Source organism: Neofelis nebulosa, chromosome 11 (assembly GCF_028018385.1).
Source record: "Neofelis nebulosa isolate mNeoNeb1 chromosome 11, mNeoNeb1.pri, whole genome shotgun sequence".
Taxonomy (NCBI): Eukaryota; Metazoa; Chordata; class Mammalia; order Carnivora; family Felidae; genus Neofelis; species Neofelis nebulosa.
The window spans coordinates 86,072,325-86,098,414 of record NC_080792.1 but is presented as its reverse complement, the minus strand read 5'-3'; the positions used below and the strand labels follow the sequence as shown (position 1 = coordinate 86,098,414).

General features: G+C 42.2%; 2 protein-coding genes across 9 annotated transcripts in view; one reads left to right on the top strand and one right to left on the bottom strand.

Annotated features, from left to right (window-relative positions):
* Positions 1 to 26,090, bottom strand: part of TMEM116 (transmembrane protein 116) — a 170,662-nt gene that overhangs the window by 47,568 nt on the left and 97,004 nt on the right. The window contains exon 11 of one of the 8 annotated variants that reach the window (XM_058691698.1): positions 6,216 to 6,371. The exons of 6 other annotated variants lie outside the window; for them this stretch is intronic. In XM_058691698.1, coding sequence (XP_058547681.1) covers positions 6,231 to 6,371 — 141 coding nt within the window. In that variant the 3' untranslated portion in view covers positions 6,216 to 6,230. Of the gene's footprint in view, positions 1 to 6,215; positions 6,372 to 12,179; positions 12,996 to 26,090 lie in introns of those variants that run through there. One more of the 8 variants, XM_058691701.1, reaches the window with a different exon arrangement.
* Positions 12,992 to 16,314, top strand: LOC131489727 (disintegrin and metalloproteinase domain-containing protein 1-like). Its single transcript, XM_058691677.1, has one exon. It carries the CDS (start codon positions 13,160 to 13,162, stop codon positions 15,794 to 15,796), a length of 2,637 nt encoding a protein of 878 aa, XP_058547660.1. The 5' UTR covers positions 12,992 to 13,159; the 3' UTR covers positions 15,797 to 16,314.

Sequence of the window (26,090 nt, the reverse complement as noted above, 5' to 3'; positions counted from 1 at the left end):
AATGGGGCAGGAATGGGCAACTGAGGCCAGGGGACATGTGCACAGTGGTGTGGAATTCACATTTGAATATTTGTTAATATTCTGGATTTATTAATTTCTATAATTAAGGCTGATATTTTATCTACTGGAAATTCATGGGAATCTTCAAAATACCTGTAACAACACATTAATTTGGTAGATATTTGTAGAGAGAGCACAAAGCACATAATAATAATACTACTGTGCGAGACACTGTGTGAAACACTTAACATTCGTTGCCTTAATTTTATCTTCCCATCTACACTCTGAGACCTCCATCTGCTACATGAGGAAACAGACATCACAGAGTTCAGGTGGAACCTGTGTCCTGCCTCAGGTATGATGGAATCTACATTCCCTCCTGCTTCATGAGCCTGTCCTTCAGTAAAAAAAGTGACCAGAACAACGATCGGTATGTCCTCAATTGCCCAGAACATGGCTTCTTCCTCAGTGACTCTAACGAAACAAAACCTTTACGGGATGGATGCTGATTGCTGTCACAAACCTACCACGTTGTGTAGTCATTACTGATGAAAAGTGCCTTAACCCCATTACATCCTGACCTCCTGGAGTGGCAGGTTCATATCCTACTCAGCTGTGAGGTCTCAGCTCATTGTAGGTGCTCAGTAAATGTTGACCAAGTGAAGGACTTAGCCAGAACCAACCTTAAAATAGGAGGGTAACTTCTATGGATGGCACTGGCCAAAACCTTGCTCAGGTGCAGTGTTGCTGCTACAGGTCTAGTGTTCTGAGCCTCAGGGAAGTTCCTGAGCATCAGTCCCTGCCGACACTTTTGCTGAGTCCCTCTTCTAACTGCTTGACCTACGTGAGCAGGAAAGAGCAGACAAAGGAAGGATAAGACCTGATTTCTGCTTTTTAGAAGCTTACATTAATTACTTTTGGTGGAACAAAACTAAACGTCAGGGGAAAATTCAAAATCATGACTTCAGGTATGTAAGATTCCAGGTCATGAGATTTGCTGTTAACTGAATCTCAGAGTGTTTTACGACAGATCAGGATTTGCGGTGAAAACATACCATTAATTAGTAGTGAGCTGAGAGCTTTGGGAACAAGGGCAGACTGGGTAAATGAAGGCCCCCACATGTAAGCTTGTGGTTAGAGACTTCTGAAAAAGATGTGGAGGATTTCTGCTGAAAAGCACTTCAGTGGAGAACAGGAGGGATGACATTCCTAACTGCACATGTGATGGGGACTATTTTAAAAGCTAAAAAGCATCACATATTTTTGCTAGCTTCTCAAGTATAAGGGAATCATGATTTATGTATGGGGTGATTACACTTAGCTAATTAAATGGTGTTCTTAAAAGACCAAAAGTCAGATGGAAAATCGAGAATCAATCAATAAAACCTATTTAAAACTTCACAATGTTTGGGGTGCCTGGGTGGCGCAGTCGGTTAAGCGTCCGACTTCAGCCAGGTCACGATCTCGCGGTCAGTGAGTTCGAGCCCCGCGTCGGGCTCTGGGCTGATGGCTCGGAGCCTGGAGCCTGTTTCCGATTCTGTGTCTCCCTCTCTCTCTGCCCCTCCCCCGTTCATGCTCTGTCTCTCTCTGTCCCAAAAAAAACAAACAAACAAAAAAAAAAAACTTCACAATGTTTGACAACAAAATGTACAAAAAATTAGCAGTACGGAAGTGGCAGGTAGAATAGGCTATTTTTAGTTGCTGTCCTCATGATTGCAAGACGAGGTTGAAGGCAGGGAACAAAGGTTAGGACAGGCTATTCAAATGAACTTCCTCTGAAAAACTGATAGAAAATGGGACATGTTTCTGACTGCCAGGTAGATCTTAAGAAGTGTGGAACCCCCAAATTCCAGGGATTAAAGGTTGGGGTTCTTTAGGGTCTGCTGTAGAAGGGAGGTGACCAATTTTAAGAGAGGAGGTAGGGGCACTCGGGTTTGAGGTTCAGCGTTCTGCATTTTGTGTGATTGTTTCTACAAAGCCCACTCTTTCACCGGATTCCCTCCCCTAGCATGTTTGGGGGATTCTGAGGAAGGCTTGATTACGTGTTCCAGTGATCTCTGTTGGTAGTCACTCATGACCCAGCCAGCTGCAGCCCCAAGAGATTCTGACAGTGACTCCTTGCCATCCTTCACCTGCCTTCCCTGGGTGGCTATTGTCCTCTCTGTGCTCCCTAAGACTGGTGGAGACCAAGACCCTTCCCTTAGTTTCCCAAAGCACAGCTAAGTCCAGGCTCTAGATTTTTATCCAGACTTAGAGGGAGCAAAAGGAAACTTAATATGGAAAAGAACGCACTCGGATGTGGCATTAATGTTCGTGGAGTCCAGAGGTCATGTCTCTTCCTCCCTGGGTGACTTGGATAGGTGCTCTCTTTCTTTGGATGCCCCCAACCTGACATCTTTCTTTGTCTATGGAGGAGTACTCTGGGGGAATATCCTCATAACTTGGACTCAAACACCAACCTCTCCTCTGGGGCTCAGCTGAAGGAAAAATAAAAGATTTACCTTCAACACAGGTGACATTATCAACCTCACAGGGATGCAGTTCTGCACTAAGTAACGTTTTGCCCTGGTTTGCAATGTTTCTTGACACCGTATTAAAAATTGAAATAAAAACTTCCAGTGTTTACAAACTTAATTTCAGAACAGAATGTTGCTGTTTCCTTTGGGCAAATATGCTCATTGAAATGTTTTCTCAAAACCAAGGTAGACTTCTTCCAAGAATGTTTGCAAAATGCTGACTTTTTAAAATTAATACTCCCCCTGCTTCTGGGCATTTATCTTTAAAAAGTTGTGGACTAGGAAAGAAAAGGAAAAAAGGTCCATACCACTTCTGCTATTTAATAAAATTATGCAAGTTTTACGTGAGGAGGTTATGCTGCAAGGAAAAGCATGAGGGTAAGCAAGGTGTTGGGTTAGTATGTGAATGACAAAGCCATGGGGACTCTTCTCACAGTTAGAAAACTATATTTAACATATCTACAAAAGAAACAGCAGAGATGGAATCATGGCTGACCAAGTGTTTACAAGCACCTGCCCGTCTTACTGCTGTAAACTACCTAACCAGGCTTCTTAAGGCCTTCCTAAGCTTCTACAGACACTGATCTTGTCACCACAGCCTGGAGTTCAGGAACTTCCACTGCTCTCTCGTTTTCTAGAGCAGAAGATATAAACCTGGTGTGGCATTAAAGGGCCATGACAATTGGGTCCTCCCGTCCTCTGTCTCCTATGACTTTTGAAAACATGCATGCCCTCCTTCCTCACCTCAGTATGTCTGACAGGAAGGACCCGTGTCCTCACTACATGCCATGGCCACTTCCCACTCTGGGCTTTTGATTCCACCAAATGACCTTACTCTTCCCCACCCCTGCTTGGTTCAACCATCACAACTCCGGACAGGCTCTTGAAACTGCTCCAGCAAACCGTTCTCTACTTTTCTGAAGAAAACGTGGGTTCTCTTTGAGGATACTCATGGAAAGAACTAAGAGGGGAGTCGGTATGAAACAGACCATCAAGTGATGGTTTTCTACAGAACAGCAGTACCCATCCTTGTCCTTCCTTGAGTGAAATCTCCGATTAGTACTTTGAGCACAAGAAATGTGTTTACTCAGGTGACATGTTCTCAGAATCTCAAATTCTGGAGGTATTCATGCATTAGTAGAGAAACGGAAAAAAAGCCGAATGAGACACAAAAGGAGTGAGCTTCGAAGCCGCGACATTTCTTCTAGTAACGCGTTTCCAGTGGCTAAATAATCACAAGCAGGGTGTCAGTGCAGACAATTTCCCATGAAAAAGGTGCAGGAGAGAAGGCCCTCCCTCATGCCATCCACTGACCTCTTTTCCACCCAAAGCCTTCCTTTATGGTCCATAGGTAAGCTAGGCCAGTAGAAAAATACAGCTATGCAATTAAGTATGTGAAATAAAGCAAAGGCTACCAATTCAGTGCTTTGTAAAATTAAGAATAGACCCCAACTTGGAGGTAACTGATGTGTTAGGATTTAAGAAAAGCCCACAGACAGGAATCTATAAAACTTTTGCAACAAATGATACCAGTACATCAGATCCCCCAACTATTCAGAGTCTCTCCTGAAGTATTTACATTTTCTATCACAATATGAACCTAGAAAAAGAAACCATTAGTTTTATTCATGATTTTTTCCAAACCAGATACAATTTTTTAAAAATGTTTGTTTATTTTTGAGAGAGAGAAAGAGACAGAGTGAGAGCAGGGGAGGGGCACAGAGAGAGGGAGACACAGAATCTGAAGCGGGCTCCAGGCTCCACGCTGTCAGCACAGAGCCTGACGTGGGACTCCATCTCACAAACTGTGAGGTTGTGACCTGAGCCAACGTCGGACACGTAACCGAATGAGCCACTCGGGCGCCCCCAAAACAGATACAATTTTTAATCATCTTTCTTGTCATGTTCGCCGTTTTGATGACCAATGTAAATGTTTAGTAGTGTTTTACAAAACAATTCAAGCATAAGAGAAAACAATAGGCTACCTTTCCTAAGCACTGTGAGAGTTCTCTTCTCCTTGGACGCTAAGAGCATGAGTGCCGTGTAAGCATTGAGTCCTGTGTTCTCCTAGCCTAACAAATCCAACCAGGAAGAACTTTCTGAGGGTAAACAGTAACTTTTTTTTTTAAAAGAAGAAAGTCGGGGCACCTGGTTGGCTCAGTGGCTTAACTAAGCATCTGACTTTGGCTCAGGTCATGATCTCACGGTCCATGAGTTTGAGCCCCTTGTTGGGCTCTGTGCTGACCGCTCAGAGTCTGGAGCATGCTTCAGTTTCTGCATCTCTGTCTCTCTCTGCCCCTTCCCCGCTTACTCTCTGTCTCTGTCTCTCTCAAAAATAAATAAACATTAAAATTTTTTTAAATAAATAAATAAAAGAAGAAAGTCACCTTTCTTCTTATCGAGGGGGCTTTCACATTCCGTGTCCCTAAATCCTAAGCGTTACATTCTAGCTCACTGGTCTTGAACAGGAAACCTCACTTCCTTGGGCCTGGGTTTCTGCCTCAGTATGATGACCCACAAAGGCTACCTCTCACAGAACGGTTGAGAGATTAAGTTCGGTAATGTGTGGGTGTGCTGGTATCCAGTGCAGTGCTTGGCATACAGTGGGTGCTCGAATAAACACCGAGAAGATCTAACATCAACTGTGACAATGGCTGTAAGACTCTATTAATTGTACGTTGTTCCACAACGGTAAGGTCTGTCCACTCCTGAGTCATAATACTGAATTTCCTTTATACCTATGGCATTCTGACCTACCCTACATATGGTCATTTGCAAACATATTCTACTTCCTCTACTAAACTGAAAATCTCTGGGGATGAGGAGGAATAAGATTTGGCTAATGTGGCAATCACTGCCTTGGGCCCAGTCCTTACCCACGTAAGACTGGTAAGGACTTTATTCTTTTCCTTAGACCCCTCTCAAGACCATAGTGGCATTAAAACAGTCTTGCTTCTTGGATCCTAAGTCACGGATTCTAGCCTTCTCCTTCTTCTGACTGTATCCTCAATCCTTAAAGTGCAAATGGCTCGGGATGGACCAAATTGGCACATTTGAGCCTTGCTGTCCAAGCCCAAGGCTTTTTATAGAACTCTAATTTTACTATCAAACTGACACGTGTCACTTCTCCCCATCCATCCATTCATTCGTCCATTCATTCATTGTCTCACTCGTTCATTCGTTCCACCACTAGTGAGTCTTTACTTATGAACTGTACTACCAGTACAATAGACATGGTAGTAAATAAGACAAAGCCCCAGATCCCATGGAAATTTTAAAACATGGTGAACCCAGCACAAACAAAAGGATAACGACATGATGTGCCAGGTTATAATCTGTGTGACGGAACAAAATGAAGCAGTGCAAGGGGAAGCACAGTGATGTCAGGGTGGACTGTTATATGAAGGCAGTGGTCAGAGAAGACCTGTGTGAGAAGGTGACATTTGAGGACAGACAGGTAGAAAGTAAGGGCAAGGGCGCCTGGGTGGCTCAGTCGGTTGAGCATCCGACTTCAGCTCAAGTCATCATCTTATAGTCTGTGCGTTCAAGCCTCCTGCCGGGCTCTGTGCCGACAGCTCGGAGCCTGGAGCCTGCTTCGGATTCTGTGTCTCCGTCTCTCTACCCCTCCCCTGCTCGCTCTCAGTCTCTCTCTCTCTCTCAAAAATGAACACAACTTTTTCAAAAAAGAAGGTAACAGCAGAAGCTCAGCAGGTATCAGGGGAAGAACAAACCTGGCAGAGGGAAGTCTAGGTGGAAAGGTCCTGAGATGGCAGCATGCTTGGCATGTTTGAAGAACAGCAGGGAGGTCAGCATTATCTGGACACAATGAGCATGGTGGAGAGTAGCAGCCGAGGGCTGTGGGTGGAGACAGATCACATGAAGACTTGGTAAGCATTGGTAAGGAGTTATGTTTTCTATTCAGTGGAGATGGGAAGCATGGAGGGGCTTCAGCAAAGGAGTGACCAGAGCGGAGAAGTACTGAAGGATCACTCCATATGCTACATGATCAAGGAACAGGCAGGGGTAGGGCGATGAGCCACTGCGTGAGCAGAGAATCCTTACAGACCTTGGGATTTGCCAAGTGGGAAGTATCAGAGGCTTTGAAGATGGTGGTTGAAGTGTCAGTGGTGAGAAGAGGCTAGAGTCTGGGAGGATTATGAGGTAGAGCTCAAAGGATTTGCTGTGGGAGCAGATGTAGAGTGTGAGACAAAGGCAGGAAGGACAACCCCAGTGGCTCCGCCCTGAGGAACTGCAAGAACAGAGTTGCCATTTACTGAGGGGCAGAGGAGTGTAGAAAGAGCACCCGTTGCACACGTTTAGTTTGAGATGCCTATTACACACCCAAGCGGGCATGCCAGGCAGGCAGCGAGAGGACTGAGTCTAGAAGCCAGGAGAGAAGTCAGCTACAGATGTATATTTGAGAGTTGTCAGTATGGAGATGATATCCAAGCTAGGGACAGGCTGACACTGTCCTGGGAGTGCTCTAGGGAGACAGCAGCTAGAGAAAGGAACAGATCTGAGGACTGGGTGAGGACTTAGCTCCAGGACATTCCATGTGTAGGTGTTGATAAGATGAGGATTCAGGAAAGAAGTGGGAGAAGTGGCTGGTATGGTAGGGCTACCACCGGGAGAGAGCACTGTCCTGAAAACCAAGCAAGAACGTGTTTCTGGGAGAGTTTTACACTTCAAACCCAGTCCACCCGCAAATTCTCTTGGCTCTATCATCAACATATATCCAGAATGTGACCTCTTATCACAACTGCCCCCACCCCACTCTCCAGTGCACTGCAAGCCATCATCTACTCCCTCTTGGCCAACTGTAGAGTCTCTAGCTGGTCTCTCTGCTTCCACCCTGGTTCCCCTCAATAGCCTACTTTCCACCCAGCAGGCAGGGTGATTGTTTTAAAAGGCAAGGCAGAACATACCCATCATCTTTTAAATGCTGTCAATAGGCCCGTAAGGTGAGGACGGAGTGGTGATCGTTTGATCTGACAACGGAGAGTTACCCATTGGTATCCGGGAGCAGAGCAGTTTGGATGGATGGGTGGGAATGAAAGCTCATTCTACTGGAGTCAAGATGTAAAGGATGAGTCAAACAAACATCCGTGGAAGTGCTCAATGTCATCAGTATTCAGAGAAATACAGATTAGATAGCCACAAAGAGATATCACCACACACCCAAGATTGACTATATAGAACTGAAAACTCCAAGTATTGCCGCGGAACAGTGGAAACGCTCATAAACTGCTTCAGAAGTGTACACAGCCGTGCCACTTTTAAATAGCACTTTTTATTGTCTAGTTACATTCATTGTCTCAAGTGCCCTGTGACTTAGCTATTTTACTCCTAGGCAAATACCCTAGAACTTGCTGCTTATTTGCATCATGCTACTGGACAAAAATGGTCATAGAAGCACTCTTCATAGTATTCCCAGAGAAAAGAACCCTGTGTTCAAAGATAATACAGTGAATGTTGTGACTGATCCACACAGAGAAATGCAAGTGTAGAACAACGTGGAAAGGAATGAGCTATGGCGGCACCCAAAAAGAGTAAGTGTAAACTCAAATACCATGTGGAGCAAAAGAGGCCGGCCACACTGCATTCCTATGAATTCACAGGAAGTTAAGAGGTAAAACGGGAAGACTTCCAAAAGGTTAAAGCAGGGTCCCCCCCAAATCCCCTCCCCCATAAAGGTAGTCACAACACAGGCAAAAACAGTCAAAATCAATTTTTCGCCAGTATGAAAATTAATCCAAGACAGAACCATGTGAAGCCAGTTTGTTCAAAAACAGAAACAGTAAAGCAGCCGAATCTTGGTTAGAGCAATGAACTCTGTGAAGTTTTAATTGCCCTAGTCCCATATCCCCCTTCTCCCTCAGGTCCCCACTAGCCTTGAAAAACCACATCCTATCAACAGCAGTAGCTGTGAAAACAGGCGGCCTAGCACCCAATGTAAGGGGCAGAACAGTTTGGAACTTCTTCAAAGGCCCCATGGCCATAGAACTGTTACTAACTTACACATCTGACACTTCCCCAGAAAATCCCCATTCACAGGACCTGTCTTGCTATCAACTCTTAGAAGAAAACAGAAGGCAAAAGTTTCATGGCACTGGATTTGGCAAAGATTTCTCCAACTAATGACACCAAAGGCACAGAAAACAACAACAACAAAAGACAAAATGGACTTCAAGAAAATTTTTAGATCTTGTGCATCAAAAAACACTATTAACACAGTAAAAAGGCTACTCACAGAATGGAAGGAAATATTTGCAAGTCAAGTATCTGAGAAGGGATTAACATCCAGAATATACAGAGAAGCTCCTAAAACTCAACAACTATAAAATCAACAACCTGATTCAAAGAATGGGCCAAGGACTCGAAAAGACATGTCTGCAAAGAAGATACACCAATGGCCTACATCGCCAATCATTAGGGAAATGCAAATCAAAAGTCCACTGAGGTACCACCTCATACCCATGAGGATGGCTACTGTCAAAAAACCCAGAAAAGAGCAAGTGCTGGAGAGGATGTGGAGCAAATTGGAACCCACGTGTGCTATTGGTGACAACGTAAAATGATACAGCCACTGCGGAACACAGTGTCGCGGTTCCTCAAAAGATCGGAAATAGAACTGCTGTACGACCCGGCAATTCCACTTCTGGGCATATACCCAAAAGAGCTGAAAGCAGGGTCTGGAAGAGATATTTGTACGTCATGTGCTTAGCAGCACTATTCACAGTGGCTAAAACACAGAAGCAACTTAAGTGTCCACCGATGGGCGACGAACGGATAAGCAAAATGTGGTATACACATATACAATGTAACACCCTTAGAAAGAAAAAATATTTCTACTCACCATTAGAAAGAAAAAATATTCTGACGCATGCTACAACACAGATGGACCTTGGGGACATTACGCTAAGTGAAATAAGCCAGTCCCCCAAAGACAAATACCGTTATGATTCCACTCATAGGAATTACTCAGCGTAGTCACAATCACAGACACAGAAAGTAGAATGGTGGTTGCGAGGGGATGGAGGCAAGGAGACCCTGGGGATGTATAGTTTATTGACTATGGAGTTTCAGTCAAAAGACGAAAAGAGTCCCGGAGATCGATAGTGGTGGCGGCAGCACAACATTATGGATGCATTTAAAACCATTGAAGTGTGTCCTTAAATCCGGTAAAATTCATGTTCTGTGTGTTTTAACGCATTAGGAAAAAAAGAAGAAGAAAAATGAAATAGCTGTCCGCTCGGAGAGAAACACAGCACTGAGGAAGTGAAAAGACAGCCCACGGGGGGCGCCTGGATGGCGCAGTCGGTTAAGCGTCCGACTTCAGCCAGGTCACGATCTCGCAGTCCGTGAGTTCGAGCCCCGCGTCAGGCTCTGGGCTGATGGCTCGGAGCCTGGAGTCTGTTTCCGATGCTGTGTCTCCCTCTCTCTATGCCCCTCCCCCGTTCATGCTCTGTCTCTCTCTGTCCCCAAAATAAAAAAAAAAAAAAAAAAAAAAAAAAAAAAAAAAAAAAAAAAAAAGACAGCCCACGGGATGGGAGAGAATACTTGCAGATCATCTACGTGATAGGGACTAATGCCCAGACAATATTAAGAACTCTCACAAGTCAAGGAGAAAGACACCCAATTTTAAAAGGGCATGGGATGTGAAGAGACATTTCTCCAAAGAAGAAATAAATGACCAATAAGAATACGAAGGGGGCTGTGCAATATTACTAATTATCAGAAAAGTGCAAATCAAAACTACAACGAGATACCAGTTTACATCCACTAGGATGGCTAAAATCAAAAGGACAGGCAGGAATGAATGTCAGAGGATGTGGAGAAACTGGAATCCTCACTTACTGCTGCCAGGAATGTAAAATCGTGTAGCTGCTTTAGAAAACAGTTGGGCCATTCCTCAAAAGGCTAAACACAGACTTAACATAGGACCGAGCACTTCCACTCCCAAGAACCTACCCAAGGCAAATGAAAACATTTGTCCATGCAAAAACTTGTACTCAAATGACCATAGCAGCAGGATTATTCACAATGGCCAAAAAGTGGACACAATCAAAATGGTCATTGACTGATGGGTCAAAAAATAAAATGCGGTATACTCACTTATTCAAAAAGCATGCGTTACTTGGCCAAAACGCAATGAGGTACGGACACATATTACAACATGGCTCATCCTTGACAAGATGCAAGGTGAAACAAGGGAGTCACAGAAAACCACACGGGTAGAAAGTCCACTGCTATGAAATGCCCGGAACAGACAGTCATAGAGCTGGAAAGTACACTAGTGGTGGCCAGGGGCTCAGGGGAGGGGAGAGTGGGGAGGGACTGATAATGAATACGAGAGCTTTCCTTGGAGGGTGAGGAAAATGTTCCAAACTCGACTGTGGTGATGCCTGCATAATTTTCTGAACATACTACAAACCACTGAATTGTACTCTTTAAACCATGTGAGTTGTAGCTCAGTAAAGGTGTCACTAGAAGACAAGTAAACTAAAATCACACAATTCTGGGATGCCTATTTAGGAAGCAAAACAATTTTTTAAGAAGTGAGAAAGGAGTTACCAAAAGAGAGGATCATGGTTCTCTCTGGAGTAGGAGGGTTTGTGATTGGCAATGAATGGTAAATGGGCGACTTCTGTGGAGCTAAAACTGTTGATTACTTCAGTGGAGTTGTACACACACAGCTATTTCTCTCCCTGAGTGAAATATATGTAACATCAACCATCTTTACTGTTTTTCAGTGTACAGTTTCATGGCATTAAATACATTCACACTGTTGGACAACTGTCCCCACCACCCATTTACAGAACTTTTCATCATCCCAAGCTGCAGCTCTGCACCCATTAAACAAGAACTCCCCCAGTACTCTTTTCCCCAGCTCCCGGTCACCTCTATTCTACTTTCTGTCTCTTGAACTTGACTCTTTGAGGAACCTCATATAAATGTAATCATAACATAGTTGTCCTTTTGTATCTGGCTCAGCTGTTCTCTTTTTAGTAACTCGCAGTAAAATACATTCATGTTTCATGCATGTGTAGTGTTTGTGCTGTAATTCAAAGGAAAACATTTCGGAAAAGAAAACTAGTGACGCAAGTTGGAACAGAATGTTTATACACCCTTTCAAAAAAGTTTCCTTGTGAAACAGAGAAGAGAACCTGGATGTGACTAGGCAGTGATATGCTGAGAAGGATGGTTTCATAAAAGTGAGATATTACAGCACATAATGAGATAGGATACAATGGACAAACAGATGTTTAAGGTGTAAAAGAGAGAAGGGACCACTGGAAAAGTGAAGCCCATGAGAAACAGAATGCGAGGTGACTCTAGATACAAACAGAGGGATAGGCCTCAGAGTGGAGCATGGACAATTTATCCACTACAGTAGGAGGAAAATCTAGGTACAGGTGGGCTCGCCTGGCTTCTACATGTGGAAGTTCCCTTTCGATTGCTTCCATTTTCTCAGTGAAATGTGAGGCAAGAAGAAATTAGGGTGACCTGACCGGTGAAATGTAGAAAGAGGTACACATTGAGATCACAAATGTGCCATTAGTCAGCATGGTTGTGAGTTTTCCTGAAGACACTTTCAGCCATTCAGGGCAGGTACCTGTTCAGCAAGTACAAACGAATAACATGCAACAGATGAGACATCAATCACAGCACCCATACCTGGGAGTCATTCATTCACTCAGTAAATAATTCTTGTTCATCTACTCTTGGACAAGCACTCTTCTAGACCTGAGGGTATAAAGGTGAACAAACAGAAGTGGTCACTGGACATGTAGAGGCCACATTCTAACACAGGGGAGACTTTTAGGATACCTAGTTTACAACGGGCATAACCTTAGCATGCCATATGTCAGGGCCATCCTGAGAAGGGTGTGGGCCTGGACTCACCCACTGACATGCCCATGATACTCACACTCGCACATAAGAGGAGGCTGCTCTGTTGGCCTCTCCCATACACACTTTTGGACAGTGTCATAAACAGAACTTGAGGAACCGAGCTTTGAAGATGTTAAAACATAGGCGTATTGACCATGCCCCATGGGTCACCAGCCCACTTGGGTCTATCCTGCGGCACAGGCCCACCACCCCATTTGCCTTAGTGAACAGACTGGCCTGGGAGATGTGAACGTCACTATAATGCCTCACTGAGGGATAAAGGACACTCTGAGTTATGATGTCCATGTGTTACAGAGCAAGAGGTTTAGAAGAGGGGAAGTGAGCAACAGAGGGTGCCCACCAAAGATGTCTAAGCCCCTGGTCTGGAACATTTGGAGTTAAGTCAAGCAACGGACAACAGGAGGGGTGGGGGCGGGGCGTTCCGTGTGGCACAGTTGAAGGAGGCATGCAGGTTTTGTCTCCACTCTCAAGGGATGGTCTTGCGCTTTAGAGTTCACAGCCCTTCGTGATTACATCACTCCACGGTGTCAAAAGGACCGTAGCCACGGAGCACCGAAGCTGATGCTGTGGAAGGAAGTCACAGAGAAAGGACACTACCTGAAGGATTACAGAGAGATCAGAGAGACCGGAAAGGACACAGCCAGAGGCTGTGCGTCTCAGAAGTAGGCAGCAGCCAGCCACCCTTCCTACAGCCAGCATAGATCTGGAGCTAATGCCTTGACTCCGTAATGCCAGACTCCCATATGAGGGTCGGCGTGTCAGGGAGAGCTGCTGCTGATGGATACAGTCCGCACACCATCAACCGATTCACAATGGCCATGCCAGTGGCAGCCTCTGTGAGACACTCTGCCTCTATACTGTCATCATGGAAAAACCAAGGGGCCTCGAAAGAGGATAAGGTAAAGTTTCAGATTTGGGCTCAGCAGAAGAGGAACTTGAGGCTGGGGCAAGTGCCAGAACCCTCGTGTGTCAGATTGGGGATTGTGCTGCTGTTGGTGATTTTCCTGCCAAGCATGTACTGTGACCTGGGATCTGTATATTACTCTTCTTATGAAACGGTCATCCCCAAGAGCCTGACAGTCAAGGGAAGGGAAGACCCAGTGGAAAAGGCATCCTATATGCTCTTAATGCAGGGCCAGAAATGGATGATTCACCTGAAGGCGAAGAGAGACTTTTTTGTGAAGAACTTTCCAGTCTTCAGCTACCACAGTGGCGTCCTGGGGCAAGAAATGCCTTTCATCTCACATGACTGTCACTATGAAGGCTACATAGAAGGAGTCCCGGGTTCTTTTGTTTCTCTCAACACCTGTTCAGGCCTCAGGGGCATCCTGATTAAGGAGGGGAAACCCTATGGCATTAAGCCCAAGGACGCTTCGAAACGCTCTGAACATGTGCTGTACACGATGGCACACCAAGCTCGAGTCTCCTGTGGGGTCACTTCCAAAGGCAGCCAAGTGGCGCCTGCCAGCCGGCAGCAGGGGAGCAGGAAGCCTCACAGTCCACAGGCACCGTCCTCCTTTTGGTCACACACCAAGTACGTGGAGATGTTCGTCGTGGTCAACAACCAGCGGTTCCAAATGTGGGGCAGTGACGTCAGTGAGACGGTCCAGAGGGTCATGGACATCACCGCTCTGGCCAACAGCTTCACCAGGGGGATAAACACAGAGGTGGTGCTGGCTGGAATGGAGATTTGGACCGAGGGGGACCTCATAGAAGTCCCGGCGGACTTGCAAGTTACACTCGGGAATTTCAACAGCTGGAGACAGGAGAAGCTCTCCCGTCGCGTGAAGCACGATGTTGCCCACATGATCGTTGGACATCATCCTGAAGGACACGTGGGACAGGCATTTCTCAGTGGTGCCTGTTCAAGAGGCTTTGCGGCAGCCGTTGAGTCCTTCCATCATGAAGACGTCCTCCTGTTTGCAGCGCTCATGGCCCATGAGCTTGGGCACAACTTGGGTATTCGGCACGACCACTCGGCCTGCGCTTGTAGAGATAAACGCTTGTGCCTCATGCGTGAAGTTATCACCAAAGAAGGTGGCTTCAGCAACTGCAGCTCTGATTACTTCTACCAGTTCCTCCGGGAACACAAAGGGGGCTGCCTATTTAACAAGCCTCGGCCCCAACATCGCCTGCGTAGGAATGCAGAGTGTGGAAATGGTGTGTTGGAGGACAATGAGGAGTGTGACTGCGCACCTGACTGTGGTGATCACCGGTGCTGTGACCAAACATGTAGGCTGAAGGAAAATGCAAAGTGTAGTCCTGGACCCTGCTGTAATGAAACATGTGGATTTGCAGAAAAGGGATTCATGTGTCGTCCTGCTCTTGGAGAGTGTGACCTTCCTGAATATTGTGATGGTACGACTGCAATATGCCCCCACGACACATACAAGCAAGATGGTACAACTTGTGAAAGAGTTCACTATTGTGTTCAGGGTGTGTGCAGGACCCCGGATATTCAATGTCTACATGTTTTTGGGTACCCTGCAAGGTCTGCTCCAGAAGACTGTTACATTTCCATGAACACCAAAGGAGACCGATTTGGAAACTGTGGCTTTCCCACATCACCTAGGTCAGAATACGTTAAATGTGAGGATGAAAACATATATTGTGGGAAAATCATATGTACAAATATCAAACATGTACCAGAAATTAAACCTAATCAAACAATGATTCAGGTCCCTCATAAAGATGATTTCTGCTGGAGCATGGATGTCTATGACATTACTGATATCCCTGATAATGGATATGTGCACATTGGCACTCTTTGTGCCCCAGAGAAAATCTGTATGAATCGCTCCTGCACTGATCATGCTGTGCTCAACTACGACTGTGAACCGAAAGAAATGTGTAATGGGAGAGGAGTTTGCAACAATTTAAAGCACTGCCATTGTGAGGCTGGCTATGCACCCCCCAACTGCAAAACTGCAGGAAATGGGGGTAGTGTGGACAGTGGCTCTCCTAGTGCACCACACCCAGGTGAAACTCAAAACACTACCACTGTTCACAAAGATAAAGAAAATTTCTCAGACTGTTTGCTCATATTACTCCTGATACTTTTGGGCACAGTATTGATAATTGTTTGTGTCATCATCCTTTGTAAATGTACAAAAGAAGCTCATCCAGAACCCACAGAAAAGGGTCCAGAAAAGGCTGTGGTAAAGCCCCCAGAGCCTGAAATACCTGCTGCAGAAGAGGCAGCTGAAGAGCCTCCATCAGAAGAGAAAGAGAAAGAGAAAGAGAAAGAGAAAGAGAAAGAGAAAGAGAAAGAGAAAGAGGAAGAGGAAGAGGAAGAGGAAGAGGAGGAAGAGGAAGAGGAGGAAGAGGAAGAGGAGGAAGAGGAAGAGGAGGAATCAGAGCCATAAGAGGGAGGAAGAAGTCAAATATATCAAGCATCTCAAGCACTGAGTGGGAATGAAAGGCTCAGGGATGTATAGGTGAAGTGGGAATTGATAGCTCCAGTGGCTCTAGAATTATTCAGTCCATAAAAATATACTAATGTAGGAGCAGGGATTCACCTGCTTTTATTATTCATTTTAGTAACTGAGGTTTTATTTATTTAATATAGTAAATGTTTTATTACTTCTTACTTTTCCACGTTTCATTTGAACTCTTCATATGCATCTATAGACATCGTTGTCTGCCTTGGGCCATTTTTTTCCATTCACCAGGAACTTTTTTAGGACACGTCATCTTTCATGTAAGCTGTGTGACATACATTACCACATGTACCTGCATTTATTATTTTCACTTGTTTTTCATTGCAATACCACTACATATTATGAGGACAGTTTTTAATGTGAGCAATTTGCCCTATAAATGTGCATTCAGAAAACGAGGAGTGTTTAAATCCAAAAGTAAATAAAACTTTATTCAGATTATACATCTCTTCAGATTCCACTTGGCATAGTTATTGAGTCTACTTTGTTCTGGGACTCTGTGGGATGTACTATACCTGGTAAACCAGAAGACCCTGATTGTCAAGGGGCAAGTGTTGAAGTCATGAACCTTATCAAATCTGGCAGATGTTTAATATGACATATGTATATACAATTTATTACTTCCTGGTATTTCCAAGACCTTCCTATAGCCATCCTCACTCTTTATCCAAAAGGTTTCATTTCTTTTTCTTTTAGAGAAGGTTTCATAGCATTTCCTCTGTACTAATCTTCATGGGATGAATTTCAGATCTCCAAATATCTCATGTCTGACGAACATCATGTAGACTTAGCAAACTCTATTTATACTAATTTTATAATAGTATAGAGGCCCCTACCACAGTGCTAAGTATATGTACAAAACTAAAATTTTGTCTATTTTTAAAATTTATTGAAACTAATAACTTGTTGACTGACATCTGAAGCAATCTCTCCAATTACAGGTAATGGAGCTTAGAGGTGGTAGATATTTCTTGGTGAAGACAGCACAAAGCAAGTGTAATATTAATGTTATTCATTCTGTGCTAGGAACTGTATTAAATACTTTGCATTCATTGTCTCAACTTAATCCTCCCAACTTCCCTATGAAACCTCCATCTTGTTCATGAGGAAGCAAAGAAAATTTGATCTAGATCTGGTTAAGTAGTAGAACCTGTATCTTTCCTCAGGTATGACTCAGTCTCCATTTTCCATTTCTCCATGAGCTTTTTCCTGTGGTAAAAAGTGATGGGGAAGACACTCAATAGGTATATGCCCCTAATTGACCTCTATTATGAATTCCAAAATTGTGTAATCATTATTGATGAAAATGCCTTTTCTCCTATTACATCCTGACATCATGGAATGGTCATCTTATTTAGTGTTGATTGTAGATGCTTAATAAATGTTTATCCAGCGAATAATTAAATGGTGCTAACCATAAAATATAGGGCCAGATTCATTCCCTGGGCAGAATGTCTCTTGCTACTCCTTAACACAAGTGAAATCTAGACACAATATCGATTGCTAAACATTTATAAATTGTCAAGTAATCAAAAGTTTATAAAATCTCAAATTCCAGCAAATGAAGTTTGAACCAGATTATGATAGTCTATGGTAGGGCAGGTGGCCAGTTTTAATGTGGGCAGGAGAAAGCAGATGTAACTTGGGCTATGAAATCTCTGTGTTCCAAGGGTCCGAGTTACTTGTAAAGCTCAGGTGACAATTCTGCATTGTGTGTACTCTAGAAAGCACACCTTTTCACCTGACTCCCCTCCCCATCTGAGGGATTCTGACGAATACTTGTAGCACTATCCAATAATCTGTGTCAGTAGTCAACAGACAGCTGCTTTCCTAAAACTTCTGATGGTGACCTGCTTCTATATTTTGCCCATCTTTCCTGGGCAACTATTGTCCTTTCTGTGCTGCCTTAGGCGAGCGGAGACCCAGGCCCTTCCCTTAGTTCCTCAAAGCACAGCCCCATCCAGGCTCTACATTTTTATCTACATTTGTGGTTGAGGGGAACAAAGAGAAATTATAATATGGAAAAGAAAAACATTTGGATGCTGCAGATATGTATTAATGTTTCTAAGAGTCCAGGGGTCATGCCCAACTGGTGACCTGGATAGGCCATCTCTCTCCTTTTTGACCTGACCTAACATCCTTTATGGTTCTTGTAGGAGTGCTTGTGATAATATCCTCATTACTTGGAATCAGATTCCACCACACTCTCTGGGGCCCAGTGAGAAGGGGAAAAATTTTTTTTTTAATGACAACTGAAAACCTAGATCACATCATCATAACCTCACATGAACACACAACAGAGACAAAGCATGAAATTAGTTTGACAAAAATTTAGCTTTTTTATATGTTCAAACTTCATTTCTTAAGCTTATTTTTTATTTTTATTGATATATAATTGACATAACATTAGTTTCAGGTGTACAACACAGTAATTTGTATTTGGATATATTTCGAAATGATTATCACAATAAGCTAACATACATCACCACACATAATTTTTTTTCTTATGAGAACCTGTAAGTTCTACTTTCTTAGCAACTTTCAAATATATAACACAGTATTAATTAGTCATCATACTGTATATTATATCCCCAGGACTTATTTATTCTATGATTGAAAAGTCTGTATCTCTTGACTGCCTTCACCCATTTCACCAATCCCTTCATCCCCTGCCTCTGGAAACTTTTCATTTGTTCTTTGTATCTATGAGGTATTTCTGGTTTTTGTTTGTTTTTAGATTCCACATGTATTTGAGAATATATGATATTGGTCTTTCTCTATGGACTTATTTCAAATTCTGTCAAGGTCCATCCATGTTGTTACACATGGCAAATTTCCTTTTTTTCTTGTTGAATGAATATATATACGTATATACATATATACGTATATATATGTATATATACATATATACATATATATATGTATATATACATATACGTATATATATATATATACACACCTATATATAAAATACTCCTTTATATATAGTAAACATACATATATATTTTCACATTTTCTTTATCCATTCATCCATTGATAACACTTAGGTAGTTTCCATGTCTTGGCTATTGTCAATAATGCTGCAGTGAACATGAAGGTACAGGTATCTTTTCAAGTTAGTGTTTTGTTTCCTTTGGATAGCCAATAGTGGAATTACTAAATCATATAGTAGTTCTATTTTTAACTTTTTTGAGGAAACGCCATAGTGTTTTCCATAGTGGATGCACCAATTTACATTCCCACCAATAGCGCACAAGGGGTCCCTTTTGTCCACATCCTCACCAACACTTGTTAGTTCATGTATTTTTGATAATAACCATTCTAACAGGTGTAGGGTGATATCTCAGTGTAGCTTTGATTTGCATTTCCCTGATGATGAGCGATACTGAGCTCCTTTTCATGAACCTGTTGGCCATCTGTATGGCCTTTAAAAAAATTTTAACGTTTATTCATTTTTGAAAGAGGGAGAAAGACAGAACATGAGCAGGAGAGTGGCAGAGAAAAGGAGACAGACACAGAATCCAAAGCAGGCCCCAGGCTCCAAGCTGTCAGCACAGAGCTGGAAGCAGGGCTCTAAATCAAGAGCCAGGAGACCATGACCTGAGCTAAAGCCGGACGCTTAACCGACTGACCCACCCAGGTGCTCCTATAAATACATATACAAATATACATACATATATAGAGAGAGCATGTGTGCACGTGCACCTGCATGCACACGAGCAGGGGAGGGGCAGAGAGAATGGGAGAGAGAATTCAAAGCAGGCACCACACAGTCAGCACAGAGCCCCAATTCCACAAACATGGAGATCATGACCTGAGCAAAATCAAGAGTCAGACGCTTAACCAACTAAGTCACAGATGTCCCCTGGTAGGTCTTCTTTGGAAAAATGTCTATTCAGATCCTCTTCTCATTTTTTGATTGGGTTGTTTTACTGCTTTTTAGTCGTATGAGTTCTTTACATGTTTTGGATGTGAACTCCTTATTAAATACATGATTTGCAAGTATTTTCTCCCATTCAGTAGTTGATGATTTCATTCTGTTGATGATTTCCTTTGCTATGGAAACTTTTAGTTTGATGTAGTTTCAGTTGTTTATTTTTGCTTTTGTTGCCTTTACTTTTGGTGTCAGATCCAAAAAAGCACTACCAAGACCAATGTCAAGAAGCTTATTGCCTATGTTTTCTTCTAGGAGTTGTATGGTTTCAGGTCTTATGTTCAAATATTTAATCAATTTTAAGTTAATTTTTGTGTATGGGTATGATAGTGGTCCAGCTTCATTCTTTTGCATGTGGCTGTACAGTTGTCCCAACATCATTTAAGAGACTGTCCTTTCCCCATTGCCTATTTGTGGCTTTACCGTCCTAAATTAATTGACTATATGTGTGAGTTTATTTCTGGGCTTTCTATTCTGTTCCATTGACCTATGTGTCTGTTTTTATGCCAATGCCATACTGTTTTGATTACTAAGCTTTTGTAATATAGTTTGAAATCAGAAAGTGTGATGCTTCCAACTTTGTTCTTCTTTCTTAAGACTGTTTTGATTACTTTTGTGGTTCCACACAAATTTTAGGGTATTTATTCTATTTCTACATAAAAATACTGTGAAATTTTTGTAGGAACTGAACTGAATCTGTAGATTTCTTTGGATAGTATGGGCATTTTAACAATATTAATTCTTGGGGCGCCTGGGTGGCTCAGTCAGTTAAGCGTCCAACTTCTGCTCAGGTCATGATCTCGTGGCTCATGGGTTTGAGCCCTGCGTCAGGCTCTGTGCTGACAGCTCGGAGCCTGGAGCCTGCTTCAGATTCTGTGTCTCCCTCTCTCTCTGCCTGTTCTGCTTCTCTCAAAAATAAACATTAAAAAAATAAACAATATGAATTCTTCCAACCCATAAGCATGAAGTATCTTTCCACTTCTTTGTGTTTTCCTCAATGTCTTCCATCAGCGTCTTACAGTTTTCAACTACAGGTCTTTCACCTCCTTGGTTAAATTTATTCCTAGGTATTTTATTCTTTTTGAGGCAATTGTAAATGGGGCTCTTAATTTTTCTGATAGTTCATTATTAGTGTATAGAAACACAACTGATTTTGTATATTGATTTTGCATCCTGCAACTTGACTGAATTCACTTACTAGTTCTAAATTTTCTGTTGGAGTCTTTATTACTTATTATTAATAATGTTTAAACTTTACAGCCAACATGGGGCTTGAACTCACAACCCTGAGATCAAGAGTCTCATGCTCTACTGACTGAGCCAGGCACCCTAGTGGAGTGTCTATATGTCATCTGCAAGTAGTGAGGCTTTACTTCTTCCTCTCTGGATGCCTTTTATTTTTCTTGCCCAATTTCTCTGGCTAGGATTTCCAATACTATGTTGAATAAAAGTGGTTAGAGTCAGTATCCTTGTCTTGTTCCTGATCTTAGAGGAAAAGTGTTCAGACTTTTATCACTGTGTATGATGTTATTAGCTGTGGGCTCAAACTACATTCCTGAGTAGAATTTTGTCATTTAGGGTGGGGTATTGATCAAAAGTCTCACTAAAATGTTTTCATAAAGTGAAATTTAAAAAAAGCAATCTTCCTCCACCAATGAAAATGCTTAACAACTTTAAAATAAGTTTTCACCCTGCTTCTAGACATACAGCTATCAAAATTTTTAAACTTAAAAAATTTTTTTAATGTTTACTTATTTTTGAGAGAGAGACAGAGTGTGAGTGGGGGAGGGGAAGAGAGAGAGAGAGGGAGGCACAGAATCTGAAACTGAGCCGCCCGCACAGAGCCTGACACGGGGCTCGAACTCAGGAACGCCAAGATCATGACCTAGGCCAAAGTTGGATGCTTAACCGACTGAGCCATCCAGGCACCCCTGAGCTTCTTTATCAATCCCTTCATTATATATGTCTTATGGCTCTAGGTGATTACTTTGTAATGGGAAAATGAATCTTCCATTACCTTTCCCCATAAATATGCACAATCCACCACCTTATGGTCCTGTTATGAAAAAATCATTCTATTCCAGAGAGACTGCCGGGGAGAGAAGAAGCTAAACAGTTTGACCTTGATCTTACCTCTGAAATAGATCCTGTATCTTTGAAACCTATGACATAACTGTAATTACAGACATTTCAAATTATCAGTTTTTGTTTAATCAGAGGGGGATGCAAAATTTGCCTTTGTAGGAGAACCTTTTAGTGAGGTTTTATTTTAAAGGTCGAACTCAAGGCCTGTTCTTCATTAGAGTGGTTGAGACAAGACTGATTATACAGCTTGACTAAACTTATAAATGAGTGGTCTTCAATGCAGGCAAAGTTACATTCTTATAGAATTCATTGTAATGTTGATCATTGAGAAGGAAGGATCTTGTGAGAGAAAAGTTGGAAGTTGGGGACTTGGGCTTTGTATAAAAGGGTGCAGGTAAAAGACTGAGGCATGAGAATGTCTGAAGGTACCCCCAACCCCCACCCCGGAGGGGTAGCCTCTATGAAGTCTTGAAGCATTGATGTCAAGCATCCATTATCCCCTGATTTCTGAACTATAATCCCTGCTATTTTCAGAAAGCTTAGGCCAAATACTTTTACAAAATGAAACCATATCCTATATGCTCCTTTTATTTTGGACTCCCTCCCTTTAATAAGATGCTCTCTTAATTTATTTCACTTACCATATTCTCTTTTCACCTTCTTGACTGACTGCAGTTCTCCTCACTTTATTCTTAGAAATCACTGCTAACCTGGTGTACAACTTTCCACATTCTTTTCCATAGTCATATAATTAGATATAAATGTTTTAGGGGTAATCTTTTTAAAATGACCTCATGTTATCTACATTCCTTTGAATCTTGCTTTTATCTGCATAGTGGCAGGCTCACCAAGTCATTCTGTGCATTTCTAAACCACTCTTTGTCATGACTGCACAGTATTCCATGGTACATTGCTAACGATATTCTATAGTTAACACAATTGTTTAAAATTTTTTTTTTTTACATTTATCTACTTTTGAGACAGACAGACACAGAGTGTGAGCAGGGGAGGGGCAGAGAGAGAGGGAGACATAGAATCAGAAGCAGGCTCCAGGCTCCGAACTGTCAGTACAGAGCCCAACACGGGGCTCGAGCCCACGAACTGTGAAATCATGACCTGAGCCAAAGTTGGACACTTAACTGACTGAGCCACCCAGGTACCCCTCAACCATTTTTAATAGACAGACATGAATTTTGTACCCAGGGCTGTTGTTTTTAGCCACTATAAGTAATACTGCCAACAAAATCCATCCGGGATTTTCTTCTGGGTCCTATTCTTTACCTGTGCTGTCTTCCCATTATTACTTTCTCTTTTCCACCACTCTTATTGGCAGAATTCTTCTCTCAGTAACAACTGACAGGCTAGTTCTGGAAACTTAGACCAAGTGAGACGCACCTCCCAGTATCCTGCTTCAGGCAAGCCTGTTGCTTGCTTGAGTTAATTCAAACTTTGGCTGCTTGGATCCCACTTGGTTCAGAGAAACAGTAACTCCACAGCTAGAATTCATTGTTAGCAGTGGATGAGGCAGAGGAGATTTATGGGAACCTGCCCCTCTCCTATATGGCCTTGCAGAGGTAGCCTCAGAAGACATCTCTCAATGAAAAAAAAAATCAATGTTTTTTCCCAGATATGACATTACAGGTTTAGGAATAGTCTGTTGGGGCTTTGGATCTTCTGCCCCAAGCCTACTGTCCCTTGAATTCACTAAAATGAATCTAAACTTCATATACAGAGATAGCACTTCCCATACCACTGTGCAACTCTAGGTCTAATTAGAGAGGTTGGCCAAAGCACTTGGGACTTTGAAGTCATAGAAATGTGGGTTTGAATCTCTACTCATCTTTCTTAGCTTTGAGTTTGGATAACATTTTTACCCTATGAACGTCAGGTTTTTTTCAACATAAATTGAATACATCATACATACCTTGCAGGGTTACCATGAGGATTGCTAGTATGTAAAACTTTTAGACTGCTGTTCAGAACAAAATATGCAATAAATATTTGTTCAGGTTACCATTGTTTTCCTTTGTTACATCTCATATTAGCAAATTAGGCCATTGTGGGGTAAATCCTTCTCATCCCACATCCCCTCAATGTCTATAAGTTATAAACCCCAGAAATTCCTATTCAGGATATACCTCTGAAATGAGGACCCAGCTTATGCTTTACAAAGATTCACCTAAATTTAACTAGTTTGAAGTGTCTTCTTCTGTGTAATACTTATTTTCTTAAATAAATATTTCATGAAAAAAAAAACTTGTCAGGAAGAAGAGGGAACTGGTAGAGTGGGCAGGATAAAAATCTTCAAAGAGGAAAGTGAGGAACTGTGTTAGCATCAGGCAATGTGGTTCTGCCCAGAGCTTGGTGGTAAATAAAATGTGCTATCACCATACAATGGACCATTACTTAGTAATAAAAAGGAAAGTAATAGTGATACATACTATATAGTACAGGAGAACCTTGAAAAACATTGTGCTAAATGAAAAAAGCCAGTCACAGAAGGTCACATATTACATGATTTCATCTATATTTACATCTAGAATAGGCAAATCCATAAAGAAAGGAAGAAGCTGATGGAAGAGAATGAGGAGTGATTGCTACTGAGCACAGGTTTCTTTCTAGAGTGATAAAAATGTTCTAAAATGAGATTATGATGATGGCTGCACAATCTGTAAATAAGCTTTAAATGGGTGAATTTTATAGTATATTAATTATACATCAGTAAAGCTATTTAAAATTTTTTTTAAATGTTTATTTGAGAGCAAGAGAGACAGAGCATGAGAAGGGGAGGGGCAGAGAGAGAGGGAGACCATCTGAACCAAGCAAGCTCCAAGCTCTGAGCTGTCAGCACAGAGCCCGAAGCGGAGCTCGAACCCATGAACCATGAGATCATGACCTGAGCCGAAGTTGGACGCTTAAATGACTGAGCCACCCACGTGCCCCTAAAGCTATTTTTTAAAGTTTAAAACATTAAATATAGGGCTAAATCCCTGTTCATCACTACTTCTGATATTCCCAGTCCTCCCTATTGGGAACAATTATTATCAGTATGGTCTATTTTTAGGTAGAAAACATAAGGTTTTATGTACATAAATGTATGTGTAATAGTATTATGCTTTAAAAATTCATTTTGGGGGTGCCTGGGTAGCTCAGTCAGTTGAGTGTCTGACTCTTGATTTCGGCTTTGGTCTTGATCCCAGGGTTGTGGGATCGAGCCTCTCATTGGGCTCTCCACTGAGCGTGCAGCCTGCTCGAGGTTCTCTCTCTCTCTGTCTCTCTCTCTCCCTCCCTCCCTCCGTCCTCTTCCCTGCTTGCGCTCTATAAGAAACAAACAAACAAACAAACAAACAAACAAATAACTCGTTTTGTTTTGGAGAGGGGTCCACGAGCTCTTCAAAGGAAATGCTTTGGTGGGATCTTGGGCATTTTAATGCTTACTATATTTGATGTGATTCAAATAAAGCAGCATCAAAGTATTTGAAGAAAGACACTATCATTTCTGCAAAGGATTTCACGCCTGGCTAATTCACTGGGCCTCTGTGATGGGTCAAATATTCTTGATTACACAGTAAGAATTTTGCTATACTCTCCTGTAATTTAAAAAAAAAAAACTTTTTGGAAAAAAACATGCATGGGAAAGGGGAAACCCTAGGAAAGTTCTGAGTTAAGGCAAACTGAAGAAGTAATGATATTTTGTATTTGCACTGATTGCACTTTTTACTTTGCAAAGCATTTCTAGAAATGCTGTTGAATAATCAACAAAACTCAGATACTGTTATTTCCACACTACAAAAAAGAAGCTGATGCTCAGATTAAATGACAAAAACAACAATTTGCAAATAACCAAACTGGGACTTGAATTCAAGTTTTCTAGGTTTAAAAAAAAAGACAACTTTTTGAGCAAGGCTCCATGGAAAAAATTATTTACCATAGGATGTAGCATTCTATTTTTTAATGATTAGGAAACAAATTTACATATGACAAAAGAAGGGAGATTTGCACAAAGTGGCAGCAGCACTTCAGTTTTTCACAGTCTCCTCAAATCATAAAAAATGCCAAAGCACTAGGATGGTAAAATCAAAACCTACAAACAACAGCAACAAAAGGTGGTAAGGCATCGACAAACCCCCAAGTATGGGTAGATGAGGACAAACTATTGACGGCTGTTAAGACCCAAGTGGTATTAGTATCTGTCAGAGA